The sequence below is a fragment of the Pyxicephalus adspersus genome, chromosome 7, assembly GCF_032062135.1.
Source record: "Pyxicephalus adspersus chromosome 7, UCB_Pads_2.0, whole genome shotgun sequence".
Lineage (NCBI taxonomy): Eukaryota > Metazoa > Chordata > Amphibia > Anura > Pyxicephalidae > Pyxicephalus > Pyxicephalus adspersus.
The window spans coordinates 14,605,722-14,623,363 of record NC_092864.1 but is presented as its reverse complement, the minus strand read 5'-3'; the positions used below and the strand labels follow the sequence as shown (position 1 = coordinate 14,623,363).

The 17,642-nt window shown below is 40.4% G+C and overlaps 1 protein-coding gene across 3 annotated transcripts; it reads right to left on the bottom strand.

Moving 5' to 3' along the window:
* Positions 1 to 1,567: 1,567 nt before the first annotated feature.
* On the bottom strand, positions 1,568 to 17,632 carry PALB2 (partner and localizer of BRCA2). Of its 3 annotated transcripts, XM_072417559.1 has the most exons (15): positions 17,587 to 17,632; positions 16,367 to 16,420; positions 13,830 to 13,889; positions 12,805 to 12,916; positions 10,523 to 12,004; positions 8,359 to 9,336; positions 8,192 to 8,325; positions 6,846 to 6,929; positions 6,294 to 6,458; positions 5,895 to 5,980; positions 5,463 to 5,624; positions 4,972 to 5,088; positions 4,205 to 4,292; positions 3,935 to 4,083; positions 1,568 to 3,764 (listed from the first exon to the last, which is right to left on the bottom strand). In XM_072417559.1, exons 2-15 carry the CDS (start codon positions 16,412 to 16,414, stop codon positions 3,530 to 3,532), a joined length of 3,900 nt encoding a protein of 1,299 aa, XP_072273660.1. In that variant the 5' UTR covers positions 16,415 to 16,420; positions 17,587 to 17,632; the 3' UTR covers positions 1,568 to 3,529. The 3 variants fall into 3 exon arrangements, with proteins under 3 accessions (XP_072273660.1, XP_072273658.1, XP_072273659.1); XM_072417557.1 differs by having other exon boundaries at positions 8,192 to 9,336; XM_072417558.1 differs by lacking the exon at positions 17,587 to 17,632 and adding an exon at positions 16,512 to 16,581 and having other exon boundaries at positions 8,192 to 9,336.
* Positions 17,633 to 17,642: the final 10 nt, after the last annotated feature.

Sequence of the window (17,642 nt, the reverse complement as noted above, 5' to 3'; positions counted from 1 at the left end):
GCAGGCAACCCGCGGCCCCGAAGCCGTGGGTTGCGGCCGGATTTGCCAGGGGAAGTTAGGAACTATTGGAGCCGGAGCATTCAAAAATATATCTCTAATACATGACCTTCCCCCGTGTTATATCCCTTTAACTGCCCTGCAAGTACAGAAAATACCTGCTGATCTTCCAGAAATAAACTGGGCCCCTAAGTCCTGTCATGGGTTGACAACACAGCACTTTTCATGGACTGAACAGTGTTAGCCGATCCAGGCTGCTGCTACACTACAGAACTGCTCATATTCTCAGATCTCTACAACATATTGGCTCAGCATTCTGTACTCCCAGATGAAAGATTTTTTTGAGTCTAGGGGCCACATACAGTTTGTCAGATGACCCCCAAACACTGAATTCAAGCCACAGTACATTGTGAAGACTTTGAAGCATGGTGTTGCAAGCATCTTCATATAAGGCAGGTGGTCCCCAACCTGACAGCGAGGCCTGGCAACACACCACATAATTTTGCAATGGCCCATTACATGTACAGCCTACACCACTCTGCCACCCCCAGCAGCTTCGCCTCCTGCCAGCACACCAGCTGAGAACAGCAGAGCAGTGTAAGAAAGCTGGTGTTCTGTCAAGCGGCAGAGCCGCCAGGAACATGCTAGCCCCATTTATACCGCTTTGCCATTCCCAGCACCTTCCATGCGAGCAGTGCAAGAAGAACCACCCGAGCCCCGCCGCCACCAGCTCCAGAGCAGTGCAAGGATGGCAGGCGCCGCCACCTCCTCCCATCAGCCACAGCCCCCAACCCACCAAGCACGGATCAGTACAAGCCCGTGGCCCGGGACCACTGACAAATGGGATTTTTCTCATACTCAGGGTTTATTTATCACATACCAGGGATTATGGATCAGTTTGAATCAAAATACCTGAAGAGGTTATGTTGCCTTATGCCAAAGAGGAAATTGACCTTGAAATGGGTGCTTCAACAATACAGCGACCCCAAGCATACCAGTAAACGAGCGACGTCCAAAAAGATTGGTGTTATGGAAGAGCCAGCCCAATCCCCAGACCTTAATCCAATGGAAAACTTGCAGGATGACATAAAAAAAATCTGTTTCTAGGACAAAACCAAGAAATGCAGATTTGTGGAATGTAGTCCAATCTGGGCTTGAATACCTGCATAGGTCCCAGAAACAGTGATTAGACAACTAAATATTAGTTTAATGATTCAAAGAAAAGCAAAATCCCGAACTTTTTTCAGTTTATAAGCAAATGTTTGAGTTTGCAAAGAAGAATGCAGACACTGCTATTATATTTGAACAGCCTAATATTCCATTTTCTGCACTTTCTGTATAGGAATAATGTAATAGAATGTAACACAATGTAATGTAATAATAATGTAATGGAATGTGCACTCTTCCCAATGCATTTGCATGTATGGAAACAAAAGCTATTATAAGGATTGTGAGCTTTATTCACTTCTTTAAACACACTGCTATTATTCTGAACACAACTATATATGTGATGCCTTTCATTCCTATTAATGTTTCCAGTGTCCAAAAAGTGAGGCCAAGGAGGCTGAGATGCAAAGAAAAGTCATCATTGTAAAAAGCATCTTTTAATTAACTTTTACATATACTTTCTTTTTACATTCTCATTGGAAAATATCCATATAAAAATGATTTTACAAAATATTCACAATACAGTACTTTGAAAATAGTAACTCCTTGTAAAACTACAACAGTTTCTCAACTTTATCAACATAGTAATGCTCAAAAACTAGTGTTTAAAAGGAATGCAGTGGTGTGGTCACTTTATGTGAAATACTCCAGTACATATATATTTTTATAGTTTGTAGCCCCCCAAATTTGTAGAGAGGTTTTAAGCAAGCATATGAGTTTCATATAAACACAACACTGCATTGGTAGCATTTGGCACAGGGTGATAGCATTTATAAACAACTGTGTTCTTATCCTCACCAACCCATAGATTGATCCAGGCACTAAGGTTAGGTTCACACTGGCGGTAAGGTTGTGGTGTGGTTACCGATTTCTCGGGTGAGGTGCTACATATAACTTCTCACAGCAGCCCATTGAGAATAAATGGAGGTGGCAGTGATTTAGTACAGCTCAATGACCCTCTGCCAATAAATATGGCAGTGGTGTGGGCATCTGAGCAACAGCCAAGTTTCCAGCTGCGGGAAGCCACATGGGAACACTTGTTCTTGTCACAGGTCTAAACCTGGCCTTAAAGTGCTTTTTTTGGCAAATACATTTTTTATGTTTTAAATAGGTCAGGGAAGGGTCACATCTATCAAGTATCTCTTCCAATCTGTGTTCCTGTTGAGGAGATCAACCCAATCATTACAGTGTTCTCCCCAGCCCCTTTTAGCTAGGTGCACTACCCAGCTTAGTTTTTGGGTGCTTACTGAAAGGTTGGGTCACAATACAGGGGCTGCCAACCACCTACAGCTTCCTCACACCCAGCTTAAAATAAAATCTGCGGAGAACTCTGCATTACCATTACTGATCCAAAAGTTTGGAGGTGACTGTCCAAAAGTGAAAATTTCCCCACCTTGGGAGGTTTCCTTCAAGTTTCTGTTGATTTCCAGAAGGAAAAGTTTTGGCAACAGGACACACATTGAAAAAAAATCACAAAGGGTTATAGCTCTTCCCTACACTATAAAAAAAATATGAAATTCCTGGAACCTTTAAACGATGTACATCTATTTTGGAACTAAACCTGGATAATGTAGTTGAAGTTGTAAAACAATCAAAGATGTAACAATTAAAGAAAAGTAAAACAGTGGTTCAGCCCAACCATATGCGGATAGGATTGGAATTGCTTTGTTGTATTTTTTTTGCCCCCAATTTATGTTCTTTTATTAAACTGTTAAAGTTATTATTATGTTGCCCAGTTTCACCTTTACAACTGCCTGGTGTTCAGGTCAAACCTATACCCAAGTGTAAGTGCTGGAATGAGGTAGAAATTTGGTTGAATAGGTGTATCCCAACTAGGCCCTGACACTGAAGACACCAAAGCTGTCCCATTGCAACCATGCCGCGAGTCATTCGTTGGGGCTCTTAAAAAACCGACCATGCTTGTACATTATACCCTGGCTGTTTTATATTTGACACCAAGTTCAGAGAAGAGAGCATGCTGTAGTATCACCATTATTTATAAGATTGTGTGCTCATATTAAATGTCATTTTCACATAATCTTCCAATCTGGGGCTTTGCTATCACTGCAACAACAGCATTTCAGAACGAGCTCAGGTAGGTATGTGTTAAGTGTACAGTATGTTAGGGAAGGAACACCTGCAGGTTGCTGCACCTTTTCCAGCGCTTTTTTTTTCTTTTTGATAATTTCTTCCCAGGAAATGGGGACCTTATCTAAAGCTTCACCCACTCATTTCTGGTACACCCCTGCTTCCAGTACAGGTTAGTAATGTGGCTGTTGTGGTAACAGAGATACTTGGGTTCCCTCTACAAGAAACCGTTCAAAGCTTGTTATGGCATCGTCTCCGGTGTATGATTTCTCCACGGTCACCTCTTCTCATCTGAGCAGTGTTCTGTATATTTATAGATGCAAATTGTTCCGTCTTTTTTTCCAGTCAGCAAGCAGGAAGGACTGTGGCTCCACCGAACAAGGCACCATGGAGCATCCAAGCTGGGGGGAAGCGCAATGCTATAATGTTTTTTGGATAAATCCCAGAGTGCTATACATCCACAGGTCAATACTGCAGCTGCCTTTTGTCTTTTCACATCTCCTTCCAGATATCTAGATTGATACAACAAACAGAGTTTTTGATTTTAGTGCCATTCAGCATCAAATAGTTTTGCTTTCAATTTTTTAAGAAACCTGTGCTTTTTCCAGCTTGAAATGGTTAATGGATCGGCTCTGTTTATTGTATAATGTAGGTTAACAAATCTTCATTAATAACTTCTTACCTGCTCCTGGATTTGTCTGGAAATACATAAGACATAATGGAAGTGCTGGCCCCTCCTCGTGGATTGGTGGCAATCAGCTTGAATACGCAGCTGCCAGCTTCCTCACATGGTTTACTGAACAGACTTCCGACGACTAAAAACAACAAACCCTGACAAACAAGCACAGTATTGGCTCCAGAAACAAAAGGGCACACATTGACAAAAAGACATGAATAAAAAAAACAAGAACACATTTCTATAAAATAAATTCTAATAGAAGAAGTGGCTCACAGAGTCAGATGTTGCGCTGAGACAGGTGAGGTCAGAGCAGTGGTCACCCATAAAGATCACACTCAGAAGATGTCCAGTGACAGCATTCCTACAAGGCAAAACAGTCAACACTGACATATTGGACAAAATCACTTTAGCAAAGCAAAAATGGTTATGATAAATGGCAATAATTAGCAATCTATATAAATAATACTTTAGTGTTTGCAGCAGTAGAGTAAGAAAAAGATTGCAGTCTTGGTCATACAAAAATACTGGAAGCTCTTCTAACAGCAGCCAGAACTCTCATGGTCACACTCCTAGGATTAACCCTTCCTGCTCTCATCACCTTCTTACTGGTCCACAAGGATGACCATCACACTATGTGCTCAATAGAAAAGCAAGGGGAGTCTGGAGCTACAGGCCACAACGCATCAGAAGAGCACTGGTTGTTCTATGAATATATAATGTTATCTAGTTGATGAACTTGAAGCTTTGCTAAATAACTACTACTGTGTGAGCATACCAGAGACAATTGCACTCCCAGAAGCACTCCCTAACAATCACCATCAAATGGAAGCACTCCCTGCTGTTAACACTTACGACCCGGCACTGATGGCATTAAACGTAAAAATCAGGAAGCGATGATTGGTTAGTGGTTGTGGGGGAATCGATCCTCGCTAATATAAAATGCACATTGGTCAAACAAACAATGGCCACTTTTATTGAATGTAATCTTTTAGAAATGTCTTAAATGGTATAACCGATGTCAGACGAATAGACAGGCTTACCAAACAACCACATAGGTATCCACGGTGGATCCAACTAAAGCGTCTCTTTCTCCTTCCACTTCACAGAAAGCCAGAACACCGTTTCTGGGGGCCTCCAATAAAAGAGACTCCACTGTACTGCAGAAAGATAAGACAATAGAGTGTATTGCAAAACATCAAAACATACCAGGAACACCACATATTCTGTTACTGAAATATAATAATTTTAGAAATGCTTCTTAAGAGTATATTGCCTGTAAGAAGAACAGATTACAAGGTAAAGGAAATAGATGGAAATTGCATGACATTTAGGCAATGGAGTGGAGTATGTTCTTGCTGGATTTTGCCTGCTATATATTTTCCTAGGAAAGTACCTGGAAGGATGGAGACATCACGCTTTGTTTCATGCTACATTTACTAACAATAGGTGCCTGTTGGAAACAAGAGGCCCTGTGGAATTTGAGGAGACCTTGCATTTCATTGCAAAATCTTCTTTAAATATTTTTCCTTACCTTCCTGTCTCTGACAACTGTTGCACTTCCACCACCTGGCTGTCCTCTCCAATGCCACTGCTGACCAGACGGTGCCTTGACAGACCCAGTGCAGTTTTAACCTGACCACGTTTTACCAGCTGCTTTTCCCAACCAAGCTTTTTGGGGGGTGTGAATAAAGCCCTGTACCCAAATAAAAATTAAGTTACACCACAGACAAGACAGATGCAATCTAATAATTAGGATTAAAAAATGTACTTTACTGTAACATAGATAGATAGAATGACCAGTGAGGGCCTGCAGCAATGATATCATGACAAAGTAATTACCCATGATGGGTACCCAAAATAATGTTATTAGGCTGTCCAAACTTTGGGCACCTATGTCCCACAAAAACTACCTTAATCTAAACCAAGACCTGTTTTTTTAAAAATCGTAAGAATTGGTCCTTACCAGATCTCGGTGATTTCGAGATTTCCTAAGGCAACACAAAAAATATTCTTCTCTTGAGATAATGGAAGTATCTGAATAACTGGCATCTAGAATTAAACATATGAGCCAAATTATTTAAAAAATAGACAGATGGAAGGAAGCCTGTTACCTCTAACAACCAATTTCCTCAGGGTATTCCCTTTTTACTATAGTCCACACGCAAAGTTTAGGTAAAATGTCTTCATTTAATTGGAAGCAAACTAATTCCAACACCTGGCAATTTGCTTAGTAAAGACACGGCTGCCATGTCTATGGGAAGGTGACAGGCCAAGACAGAAGCTTTTCAGTTTTGTTATTAATAGGTACATAAGGGTGTCTGTAACATCTGTATATAACTAAAGGTTAATATTAGTTTCTTACCTCTGTAAAAGTCCAGATGTGAGAACATTCCCAAGTCCCCTCTGCCTGGGGTCTCCAAAGGCAAACAGATGATTCGCTTGCGGACACAATACAGAGCTCAGGGCTTTCAGAAAACTCCCACCAAACCGGGCATAGATCCACTGCAAAACCATTACCACAGCTGTCCTGCAAACACAACACATAGATTTCGATTAGAGAGAATTGCATACAAAGAGCTAGATAAATAGTGTAACGAGCATGTTTACTTTTTCACCTGCTAAATGTTTTCTAACTTTGGCCAACTGTTTAGTATTATAGCCCATGAAAAAAGTCATTACTGAAAGACTAAAAGTAGTAACTCTCTGTTATGCTCTGCAGCAAGGATACCTGGGGAAGACACTGCTTTGCTGATTTTATGTCAGGTAATGCAGTATTTTACTTTCAAATGGCCTTTAATGTACCCATAGGTAACAGTGAGCCCCTGGTGCTTTATGGATAATTAAATGGCAAAGTGGACACAGGCTATAAAACATAAAGCATGGCCAGATGGGATGGAATTGTCAGCATACTGACCTTTATTTCTGAAAGCAGATGTAGGTGACCCCCTGTTACGGTTACAGTTTCTGTATCCTCATTAGCAGCCTCTTCTGACATAACCTGAGGAAACAAAGAATTACATTATTATTATTATTACTACTAAACAGTATTTATATGGCACCAACATATTACACAGCGCTGTACAAAGTCCAAAGTCATGTCACTAGCTGTCCCTTAAAGGGGCTCACAATCTAATGTCCCTACCATAGTCGTATGACTTTAACACAGTCTAAAGTCAGATTTCTAGACTGTGAAGTCTAATTTCAGGGGAAAGCCAATTAACCCAACTGCAAGTTTTTAGAATGTGGGAGGAAACCCCCTCCAACACGGGAAGAACCTGCAAACTCCATGCAGATAGTGTCCCGATTCCCTAGAGCTGCAAAGGCCATGGTGCTAACTGCCCCTGTGCTGCCCATCCACTAATATTAGAAGTAGTTTCAGTTCCAGTCAAGAAGATAAGTGATATATTTAAACTGCCTTATACACCAAGAATCACATGACAAGGATTAAAAAAATGAACTGTTTATTTCCCCATGTTTTATTGATTTAAAAATGTTGCAATCTGAAAAATAATTTGTAATCCTGCAAAAAATTCTAACTTTTTGCCGCTTGCTGACAATGCTGCCTCTGTATGGATGTAGTGTTGTCAGCTCTGTCCGGTAGGAAATGGCCTTTTGAGGAATGTAGGTCTGGACAGAACGTTGGACATCCTTTCAAGAACTACTCTTAGCATATTTGGACCTAATCCATATTTCCTTTAAGACAGGTATACTTTCACTGCCATATTGGCTTACTACACGGGCAGGGTCTGCTTGCTGCTTTGTAATGAAGTGCTATCATTCTGCTGATAGTGACTAAAAACAACTGATACTGAATGTAGTTACTCCACTAGTCATTCAGCAAGGCTGCTGACTGTACTGCCAAACAGACAACTGCCACAGATAATCAATCTGTATGGACAAACAAGCTTGTAAGCATTCCTTAAATTTGTCAGTAAATCTTCCTATAGATCAAAATGTGTACTTTCCTAGACTGCATTTGCTTCCCTTTAAAGTCCAAGCTAAATACATTCCAGGTGCATCTAAATAAGAGTACAAAGTCCAACTAATGGTATTCTTTAGAAAGCAGCCACTGGCTAATTTAAAAGGACTACCCACTGCCAGAACTCTGCAGAGAGCCACCCGTGTTCTCTATATCAAAGCAGTGAACTCTCACTGAAATAGCCTGACATGCCTTCTGCTAGGTAAGTCAGAGCTTTTTTAATTATCATGGAGCACAATATTTGCTCTCTTCTCTCCAGGCATACAGTCAAATCAACTTACAGGAAATGATTTGTCCTTATGTGTTTCAGCTGGTAGGCTCTTTTCTTCATGCTCCAGATCTTCACAATGACCTTTTACCATCATGGTATAATCTTGTCCTAATACATCATTATGTTGCTTGGTGTCTTCTGTATCTCTAGTAGTGTCCAAACCACTCAAAGACAAACAATTATGGTCTTCTTCTACACACACTTCTGAATGCAGGATTTCTTCTTGCCCTTTATATGCTGGACTGCAAGCAACAGATGTACTGCTGCTCTGTAATAAAGGTAAGAGGGCTGGAGTTGAACCTAAATAGGGAAGCCCTGGTGTGCAAGTTGCATCCCCAAATTCATTCATGCTCTCTAGAGGGACAGAGCATAATGATGTAGATAAGAGGACACTACTGTGCAGTTTAGAAGATAGTTTGCACTGTATATCTGATATTGTATGATCATCTATATTTTTGTGTAGGTCAGGATTTGCCCCCACACTCTCAACAACTTCTGAAGCTTCAGTAACTGGAATACAAGCTTGTTTTCCATTACCACTTAAGTTATGAGGGGTTGTTGGAAAAATGGTTTGGGCTATTTCATTATCAGGAAGCGGTCTTTCCTGAATTAAGTTGGTATGACTATGATTGGTGTTATTAGGAGATGGGTTGATTGGAAAGCCATTTGTAGGAGGATTGGAAGTTTTTTCCTTGGAGGCTAGGACTCCACTTATAACAAGTGACGGCTCTGGGAGAAGCCCATTTGGTGGTTCACCACTAGAAGAATGAGAAGGTTCTGCTACATTAGATGGTTTCTCTATAACATTTTCTAAAGTGCTTTCCTTGCTGCAGGGAGGATGATTAACTTTCAAACAGCTTTCCTTAGTTTCTAATAATTTTAAGTCTTCCTCAGATTTTTGGAACCTAGCCCCCAGATCCCCTTCTTGCAGCACTTCTGTGCTACCTGTATTGCTGTCATTCTTAGGAAGCTGACTGCACCGTCTTCTCTCTCTGGTCATATGGGGTGTAAATAGCTCCAAGTGATTTAATGATTTCAGCTTTTCAAGCTTCAGAATGCCAAAGTCCTCATCTGGCAAATGGAAGTCTGTAATTTTCAAGCAGTGAGACAGATGGTCCAGATTGACCCTGCCGCTGAGGAGAGGTATTGGCGAGCCTGCAGGAAAGACATTATGTATAGAAACAAAAATATATTTAGCATCTAAAAATAGACCAAACAGATTTTGGAAAATAAAAAAGCTCCATTGGTTCCAAAACTTTCAGCTTTGTGACCTTACAAAGAGACTGTAGGATTAAAGTGTACCTGTATAGCTGTTATATCCTAGACACCCCGGTTGTACCTACCAACAATATGGTAAGAAGAGGGGGGAAAACAGACTACCTTGCCCTTCTATATCTCAGGAAGGAAACCAAAACCTTACCAGCTTCTGAATCTGAACTTTATTAGGTATTTATAATATAAATGCATCAGTGCCAGGCTATCAGTGCCAGGCTATCAGTGCCAAGGCTATCATACCAGTCAGACCCCTTTTTAAGGTGTTAGCATTTCCTAAGCACTCTGGGAGCATTAAAAGCACTTCTACAAGCGAATCTAAACTCAAATTTTTACTTTACATAAAAGGGTAGACAACCCTTTTATATAAAGTAAAAATATTGTTTTTTTTTTTTTTGTTTTGTTTTTTTTAATTGCAAAACAAAGGCAAAGCCCCTCCTATTCTGTCTTGATCGGAGCGCAGAGCCTCCTGGTATACCTACGTCACACATCCTGGGAGGCTCTTGGCTGCTCCTACTGCGCATGCCCGATCTCAGGCATGCGCAGAAGGGGTATTTTCCTTGACTGAGGGGAAAGAGATGCCAATCTCACGCATACGCAGTGAGATCGGCACTCTTTTTACCTTTTACAACAGGCTTTGTCACCCGATCTCGTGCAGTGCGAGATTGGGTGACATAGCCAGAAAAAGAGAGAAAGCCGAGGATGGCGGCACCCAACGCTTCCTCGGCACCGAAATGAAGGAGAATTCCAGGATGGCGCCGGACCCAATCAAGAACATCTTAAGCTTCAACAAGGAATCTGCAGAATTAAGGGTAATTGTGATTTTTATCATTTTCACTTTAGTTCCGCTTTAAAGCGTTACCAAGTCTGAACCTGCCATCTACAATTTACAGGAATCTGAGAAATAGATGCCAGTTTATGTTATAATTTATTATTATATTATTTTATAATAATAATATATTATTTATTATAATATTAATAATTGCTGGGGAAGCTTAAACAAACTCACATAAAAGAAAAAAATAAATAAAGTTTTGGCAAGCAAATCTCCTTTCCCTCTGACACTTACTTGTAGGGTTGCTGGCTTCCTTTGTGTTTCTGAGATTACAAAGCTTGCCATCTTCCTCACCAGCTGAGGTATGTACATTGAAAACAGAGGCCTCCTGAGATCTAAGACGGTATGTCTTCTTATCAGACAGAAATGTCATAAATCTTCCTACCTCTTTTTTCTGGGAACCAGCAGTTATATGAGTAGTGTACTTTAAAGTATTGTGTGTCTCCTTTCTTGCCAATGTCTCTTCACAGTTTTCTTTCTCACTTTGTGAGCCACTTGGCGTTAGGCTGTTCTCAGCACCAAACTTAAGCTGTACAGATACTTCTTTTAAACCAGAAGTAAGAACAGCAGGACAGGACTTCCTTCCCCTTCCACGCTTGGATCGTGTAACCTCCCCAGCACTGCTACTTGCAGCAGGACGACTGAGAGGAGTCAGGGAGTTAGAAAGTTTATCACCAGTGCTTATTGGTGTGGACAAAGATGTGCTGTTTCGCCGAGACCTTCCTCTCGATCCCTTTCTTCCTGTGCCAAGATGGTTGCTAATTACTGCATCAAGATCAACTTTTCTCTGGCAGCTGGTCATGCGGCGTGTTGTCCTGATATAATATTCCACTGGGAATAACAATCCCTCTACCAGGGTGCAGGAACAGAATGGGTTACGTTCTTCCTTTATCACAGTACTTTCAGTGGGAACCTTAAGGTTTGCCAGGGTCTGGTTCTGAGGAGATAGAGAAGAACTGGGTTGAGAGGTTGTCTTTAGATCTGTGGGGTTTTCAAGATCAAGTGTTTGTGGTGGTGGTGTGGCCAAAAGGCAACAAGTGAGATTGCATGCTGCTTCTGTATCTGAAGGTTTTGATGAAGGTAGTGGTTGCTCCTCTTTGGCTTTTGACTTACTGGATTCATTTTCCACACAGTATTGTACCAGATTATTACATGTGGTAATTTCTGCACCAACTGATTGTAAAGTGTCATAATTATTTTTAACTTTACCCGGGGAGTTATCTGCTGTCCCCAGTAATAACAATGCAGTACCAGAAGAATCAATAACCTCATGTGCAACATCTTTAGGCTTTGTGTCCTCTGAACAATATCTAGCTGTCGAATTGTCTGGTTTCAGAGGAGCACCGTCTGTAGGATGCTTCTTGAACACTGGTGATAGACTTCTATCTCCAGTACCTTCCTTTCCATCCAGAACATTCACAAGACTGCTGACAGGAAATGTTCTTGGGGATGGGGATTCAGAAAAACAGACTCTTCTCCCTGACCGGCTTAACTTCAGCCGACTTCTAGAAATGTGGCTAGACTGATTAGCTTTGTTTCCTTCAGCTTCTTGTCCACTGCTCTCACCACTGGAGCACAGAGGGGTCATGCAATCACTGTTGACAATTTCAGGGTTCAAATTAAAGGAGACACATGGCTTTCGCTGTTTGTCTGCTAAAGGTCTCTCAAAAACTGTATGAGAGTCTCCAGGATCTCCTGACGCATTGCTTGTATGACCTGCAACACAAAAGGGATTAAACAGAAGAAAAATCATACCAGTAACCACTGTTTGATTTTTTAAATGCATATGAACTATAGCCCATGGCCATGAAGCAGGGAAGGCCTCTTTCTGGTCTGGGAACTAGGAAATTAAGCACTATGTAATCCCACAGTCATGCTAGTCAGCGCTTACTTTGTGTTAAAAGCTCCCACCCTACCCCCATGTACCTGCACTGTCCTGTGTGTGGATTTGGCGTGTTATATGCTTCCTTGTACTTAAAAGTAGTGTGTATTTTTTTTCAGCTGAATGGAGTGATGGGGAAGGAAAAGTGTACAGAATGTGCTGATTCAGGGGGGCATTAAATCAGTCTGTTGCATACCCTTGCATGGGGAAAGCACACATTTGCTTTAAGTAACTTTGGAAATAAATAAAAGACTCAGATAAAGGAATACCTGAAGGTAAACTGTATATAATTATCTTTTCTGCAGCCTAAGCTGCCAAATGCCACTCCTACACGTTTTGGAGAGTTGATCCCTTAAGCGTTGACTGGTTTTAGCCTCTGACCTCCATATCATTACAGGAGACAGAAGTAATATGGAGGTTAGTAGAAATAACTGCACTGTATGTAATTAAAGAAATTCTTACTATCTACATGAAAAAGCCTCACAGACTGGTTTCCCAGACCAAACCAACCCCTGCTAAACCAATGCTAAATGTTTCTGTAACATCAGCAGGATATAAACTACTCAGAAATGTACACATTCATTCGTCAATTTACAATCAAAAATATATAATTTAGTTAAAAAAAGTAGCCAACCTGCAGACAGCAGCCCGCTATCCTGTCCAGTGCTTTCCTGGTTTAGCAGTCGGTTCTGTTCTTCAATGATTCTCTTGACATGAGTTTTCACCATTTCAGCTCTCTCAGATTTCTGTCACAAGAACATGAATTCTATTTACCCAACTTTCAACATCAATGTATCAAAGAAAACTAAATCTTTATAAGCCTTTAAGCATAATTCACCAAGTCGGCCTATATGTTGGAGAGTCTGACAACATTTCTAGATCAATATTTAAACCATGATTTTATGGGAACTGAAGTTTTAAAGCTGAACTCCAGCAAACAATTTTACAAGTGAAACACATACATTATTTTATTTTACTGAATTATTTTACTGGCCTGAATATATGTCATTGTACTCAGCCAGTCATGTAATTCACACACTACTGCCAGGCTGGACAACCAGATGCCACTAATCACAACCGAAGCTTCCTCCAACATCACCCTAAAAACTTGTCAACAGCACCGTCATGTGACTAAGGTTCTTTCCATGCCTGCTCGTGCAAGCTTTCTAAACAGCTCCATCTTAAGTTCCCAGGGCCTGAAAACCAAGCCGTTCTATGCAATACAGACTGGTTGGCTTATAGTAAGGGACCTCCTACATTTTATTTGTGTTATCAGGGAACTATAACATAAAAAGGAGAGTTCAAAGTAAAATAAAATACATGCCTGACCTGCCTTATTTTCTCTTCTGAGTTTAACGCTTGTGAATAGCAAATGTTCATTTTAATGGTACTGATCTGTCCAGCTGCTGAAAAGTGTTGGGTGGTGCACCCAGATAAAAGGGGCTGGGGAGAACACTGAACATGTTGCTTTAAATTGCATAAGTGAACACATGTTCACTTTAGGATGTTATATGGCATCAAAGATATTCAGAGTGAGAACAATGTTTTGCTTTAATAACAGAATAACTATTCAGAGTGTGATGATGTACCACTTCAAATACTGTCCAATGATACCAGAGCCTAGCTCTCAGGTGTATACATGACCACATCTGCAAGTACCTGTAAACGATTAACTGTTCTCTTGTATTCTTTTTTCAGCAAGGCGAGTCTTTCTTTAAGCTGTAAAAAAAAGACAAATCATAAACTTAGGAAGTAAACGTTAAAAAATCATCATGCATTTTCACAATGCCAGCATACTTCATTCCCCAAGAAATATTAAAGAAGACAAAATACTGACAGCTCCACTCTTTCGATGTTCACATGCAACATGGAAACATTTTTTATTGGCCTGGGCAAAGCAAAGTAACAGCTCTGCTTTAACCTCCACCCAAAGCAATAGTTCTTTTGCTCAGTTCTCTGTATAATTAATTTCAAGTCATCAAGCACAAGCAAACATAGAAAAAAATTCCTTATCCCTGTGCTTGCTACAACTTCATTGACTCGTAGATTACACATGACAACTTCCCATGCTCCTAGTAAGGTAAAATAGGTGGGGTAGTAAAGAAAGTAAAGAATCTGAGTTGACTAAGGGATCAAAGCACAGGTTTACTCTAAATCCATGTGCCCATTTTCCCACCCATACAAAGGCTAACCTGTTGTGGAGGACCCAAGGCATGTGGACATGGTTTATTATAGGGAATATAACAATTGTAAAAGATTGTCCTGTCCAACCAGTCCTAACCTGACCTAAACTATCATATCCAAAGTCTTCTAGGTACATGGGGGGGTTTAATTTGTAACTTCCCATTTGCTTCTTTATTTTATTAGGAATAGTAAGGATATTGATAATGTGAAATGAAATGAAGCTTTCTATACATAGTCTATACATAATGCTGCACAAGTAGACAAATGAATTGCATTAGAAGTAATGAATGTATCTGCCATATGGAGTTTTCCTTTATGAGATTGGAATATAGCCCCCACACCCCTACCCTGTACCCCCATTGTTCCTTAGACCAGTGGTCGCCAACCAGTGGTCCGTGAGAAAATTTTGGTTGTTCACAGAAAAATTTGGACAATGTTTGCAATTTTTATGTTTTATTTATAATAAAACAAAAATAATATTCTAATAAATTCTTATATTCGGAATGACTATTTTCGCCTTTATATTGTACTAAATTCACGAACTGTACTAGAGATGGAAAAACAAGGGAGGTGCAGCGTGACGTCAGTGTAGTGTTAAGTTGTATGAGGCAAACGTTACCGAGCCATACGCTTCAGTATTGTTTCCGCCATTACAACAGTCACCCCGCTCTGCAAATACCGATTCTCATCCGATTGTTTTATTTTATTTGATCTTTTAGGTAATTATAGCCTGAACTGTGTATTTTTTTAATGGAGTCAAATAGTTTGACTTTGATAACTATCATTTCTTGCTTGGTCTTAGATTTGAATGAAATAAACCCATAATGAGTGAGAAAAAGCAAACAAATATTTAACATTTCCGTGCTCAACCCAGAATTTTTTTTAAGCTGGGTGGGAAGAAATTGTAGGTGGTGGCAGCCCCCCGTATTGTGACCAAACTCTTTGGTAACCATCCAAAAACAGCCAGGTGGGTGCTGAAAAGTGCCGGGTGGTGCGCCCAGCTAAAAGGGCCTGGGGAGATGCCTGCATTTCTTTAGTAATACTAAAGATAATGCAACTAATGATAATAGTAACAATAATAATACTTCACCTAACTGTAAGCTGATCAATGAATCAGAGCCTCCACAGTCCTTGTCAGGCACCATTAGGAAGATCATTATTTTATTCATTATTATTTATTTATATTAATGGTCCGCAGGATTTAAAATTATGAATTTAATGGTCTGCGAGGTCTGAAAGGTTGGCGACTGCTGCTCTGAACTGATTTATCTGTGTGTCCCCATCCCTCTTGTTTTGTTTACAAGTATGGTGATATTCCATTCTAGTACTGCTGATTTCAATTACTTCCATATTTTCTACAATTTAAAATGGTTTTGTTTGTTTGTACGTTGGTTAATAATAAAATAAATACATAAATGTAAAAAAAAAAGTATTGAATTGCTTTTGGTTTTACTACACACTTCACTTTGAACAAAGTCGTCATTTATGACCCCATTCTTTCCCACAGTAGATTCCTCATAGGTGAATATCTTAGCATTGCCCCATCCTGACATTGTCACTGTGTTGCCCTTTATGGTGCTGCACAACATTTTGAAAACCAGTTCATACCATTCATTACCATACCATGCCCTACAGTCCTTTATTATCTCTATGGGCTCTATTTAAATAATAGGAAAATATGAGATTCCCAGGTGGGAATTCGTGTCATAGAAACACATGGACTTGGAAGATTCCCACTAGGGAATGTCTGATTCCCTGTTTTAGAAATAAAGCCCTATGAGTGGATCTATACTCATATTACAGCCAGAGTACTGAGCCATGGATATCAGTGACTGGGGGCCGGCTAGGTCTATTGGAACCAGTAAAGGAACCACAATGGCGACCTCAGAACAAGGCTGTATTTACCCCTAATGGGAGGCCAACTTCAATAACCCACCAGTGAAGCAGATAGCGCCCCCTGTGGAAGCTGTAATGTTTGCAGTAACTTTTGATGGATCAGGAAGCTGTAATACCTTTGCTTTGTCTTCCAGGGTGAGAGATTTCTCTTGCACATTTTCCATCGCTTGCTGAAATATAAAAATGAAGAAATATAATAACACTAACACACCATAAACAGAATAATTTATTCATCTTGGTGGTAAAGCTAACACCACTTACTGCCCATGTGTGCTGTGTAGTATGAACAGTAATGTATCAGCTTGTAATTGATCACAGAGCTCCTAAAATGTCGCTTTCCCAGCAGACCTTAAGGGATTCGGTTCTCTGCAGTGAAGTACCAAGAGTTAGGAATTCAGTGTCCTTTGTTTACATTTATATGCTTTGCTTTTTATACCATGACAGGGTCTCATTAAGGAAAATCTCATCCCAAAAAAAGGAAATATATGGAAGCTTTACATCAACTTCCTGTACCAGGGTGACAGAACTCACTGATACCCAGTAATGCAATGCATTGTTGTTACCAAAAGATACACCATACTAGAGGAATACAGATCCCAGTGTCCTGTTTAGGAAGGGATAGAACCGGTCAGATTTGTATTGCTGTCTGTGACCGCATCGGGCAAATTCCTGATCTCTTTTCATAATGGTGTCTACTATTGCCCCTGTGATAAAATGTTGTCACTAGAACATGTGAACCTCTTTAGGACATTACCCTCCAAGGGCCCATTCACACATATTGCACATGCATGTAAACATGGTACCACACATACCATGAATGGTGCAATGCAATAATTCCAAAATAACATAGGCTGAGGAGCAGATTTACATTAATGCATTAGGCAGCCGGTGCAGTTTTCATAATAAGATGGTAATGGGGTCACATCTGTAATATACATATGCAAGTAAGCCCTTAAAGGGGATTTAATATAACTTCCTGTTGTGTCTCCAGTACAGGAAGTGAAGGGAAATCCCCATATTGGGGCACAGACACCAGAAAATAGAACCCCTGACAAGGATTCTAACCCTGTACTACTATTTACAAACATTTAACTTTGTATATACTTCATACATAAAAATCAGTACATTAGCCCCAAGCGAATCAGGCCTGGGAGTGAGAATGACAAATACGGTAAAGTATTCAAAAGACAAAAACTACAAGACTCCTGTCTAATAAGACATGCTAGGCCTTGTAGTTCCGCATCCCCCTTGATTATCCCGGGTTTCCTGAACCCCCTACACAGTGACAACCCCTCCTGAGCACAGCACATACATGACAACATGACATCATACATACTCAGCACCCGCCACAGATCAACAGTCACGTGTTCACTGACTGGACGGCCCCGCCCA

Bases quoted from the DNA above. Each gene is read 5' to 3' on its own strand.
- PALB2 (XM_072417557.1), bottom strand. From the start codon at position 16,414: ATGGAAAATGTGCAAGAGAAATCTCTCACCCTGGAAGACAAAGCAAAG. The intron at 5,089-5,462 runs GTAAGGAAAAAT...ATCTTTCTGCAG, and splicing joins CAGTTGTCAGAGACAGGAAG to TACAGTGGAGTCTCTTTTAT. The intron at 4,084-4,204 runs GTGAGCCACTTC...CTTGTTTGTCAG, and splicing joins TCAGCGCAACATCTGACTCT to GGTTTGTTGTTTTTAGTCGT.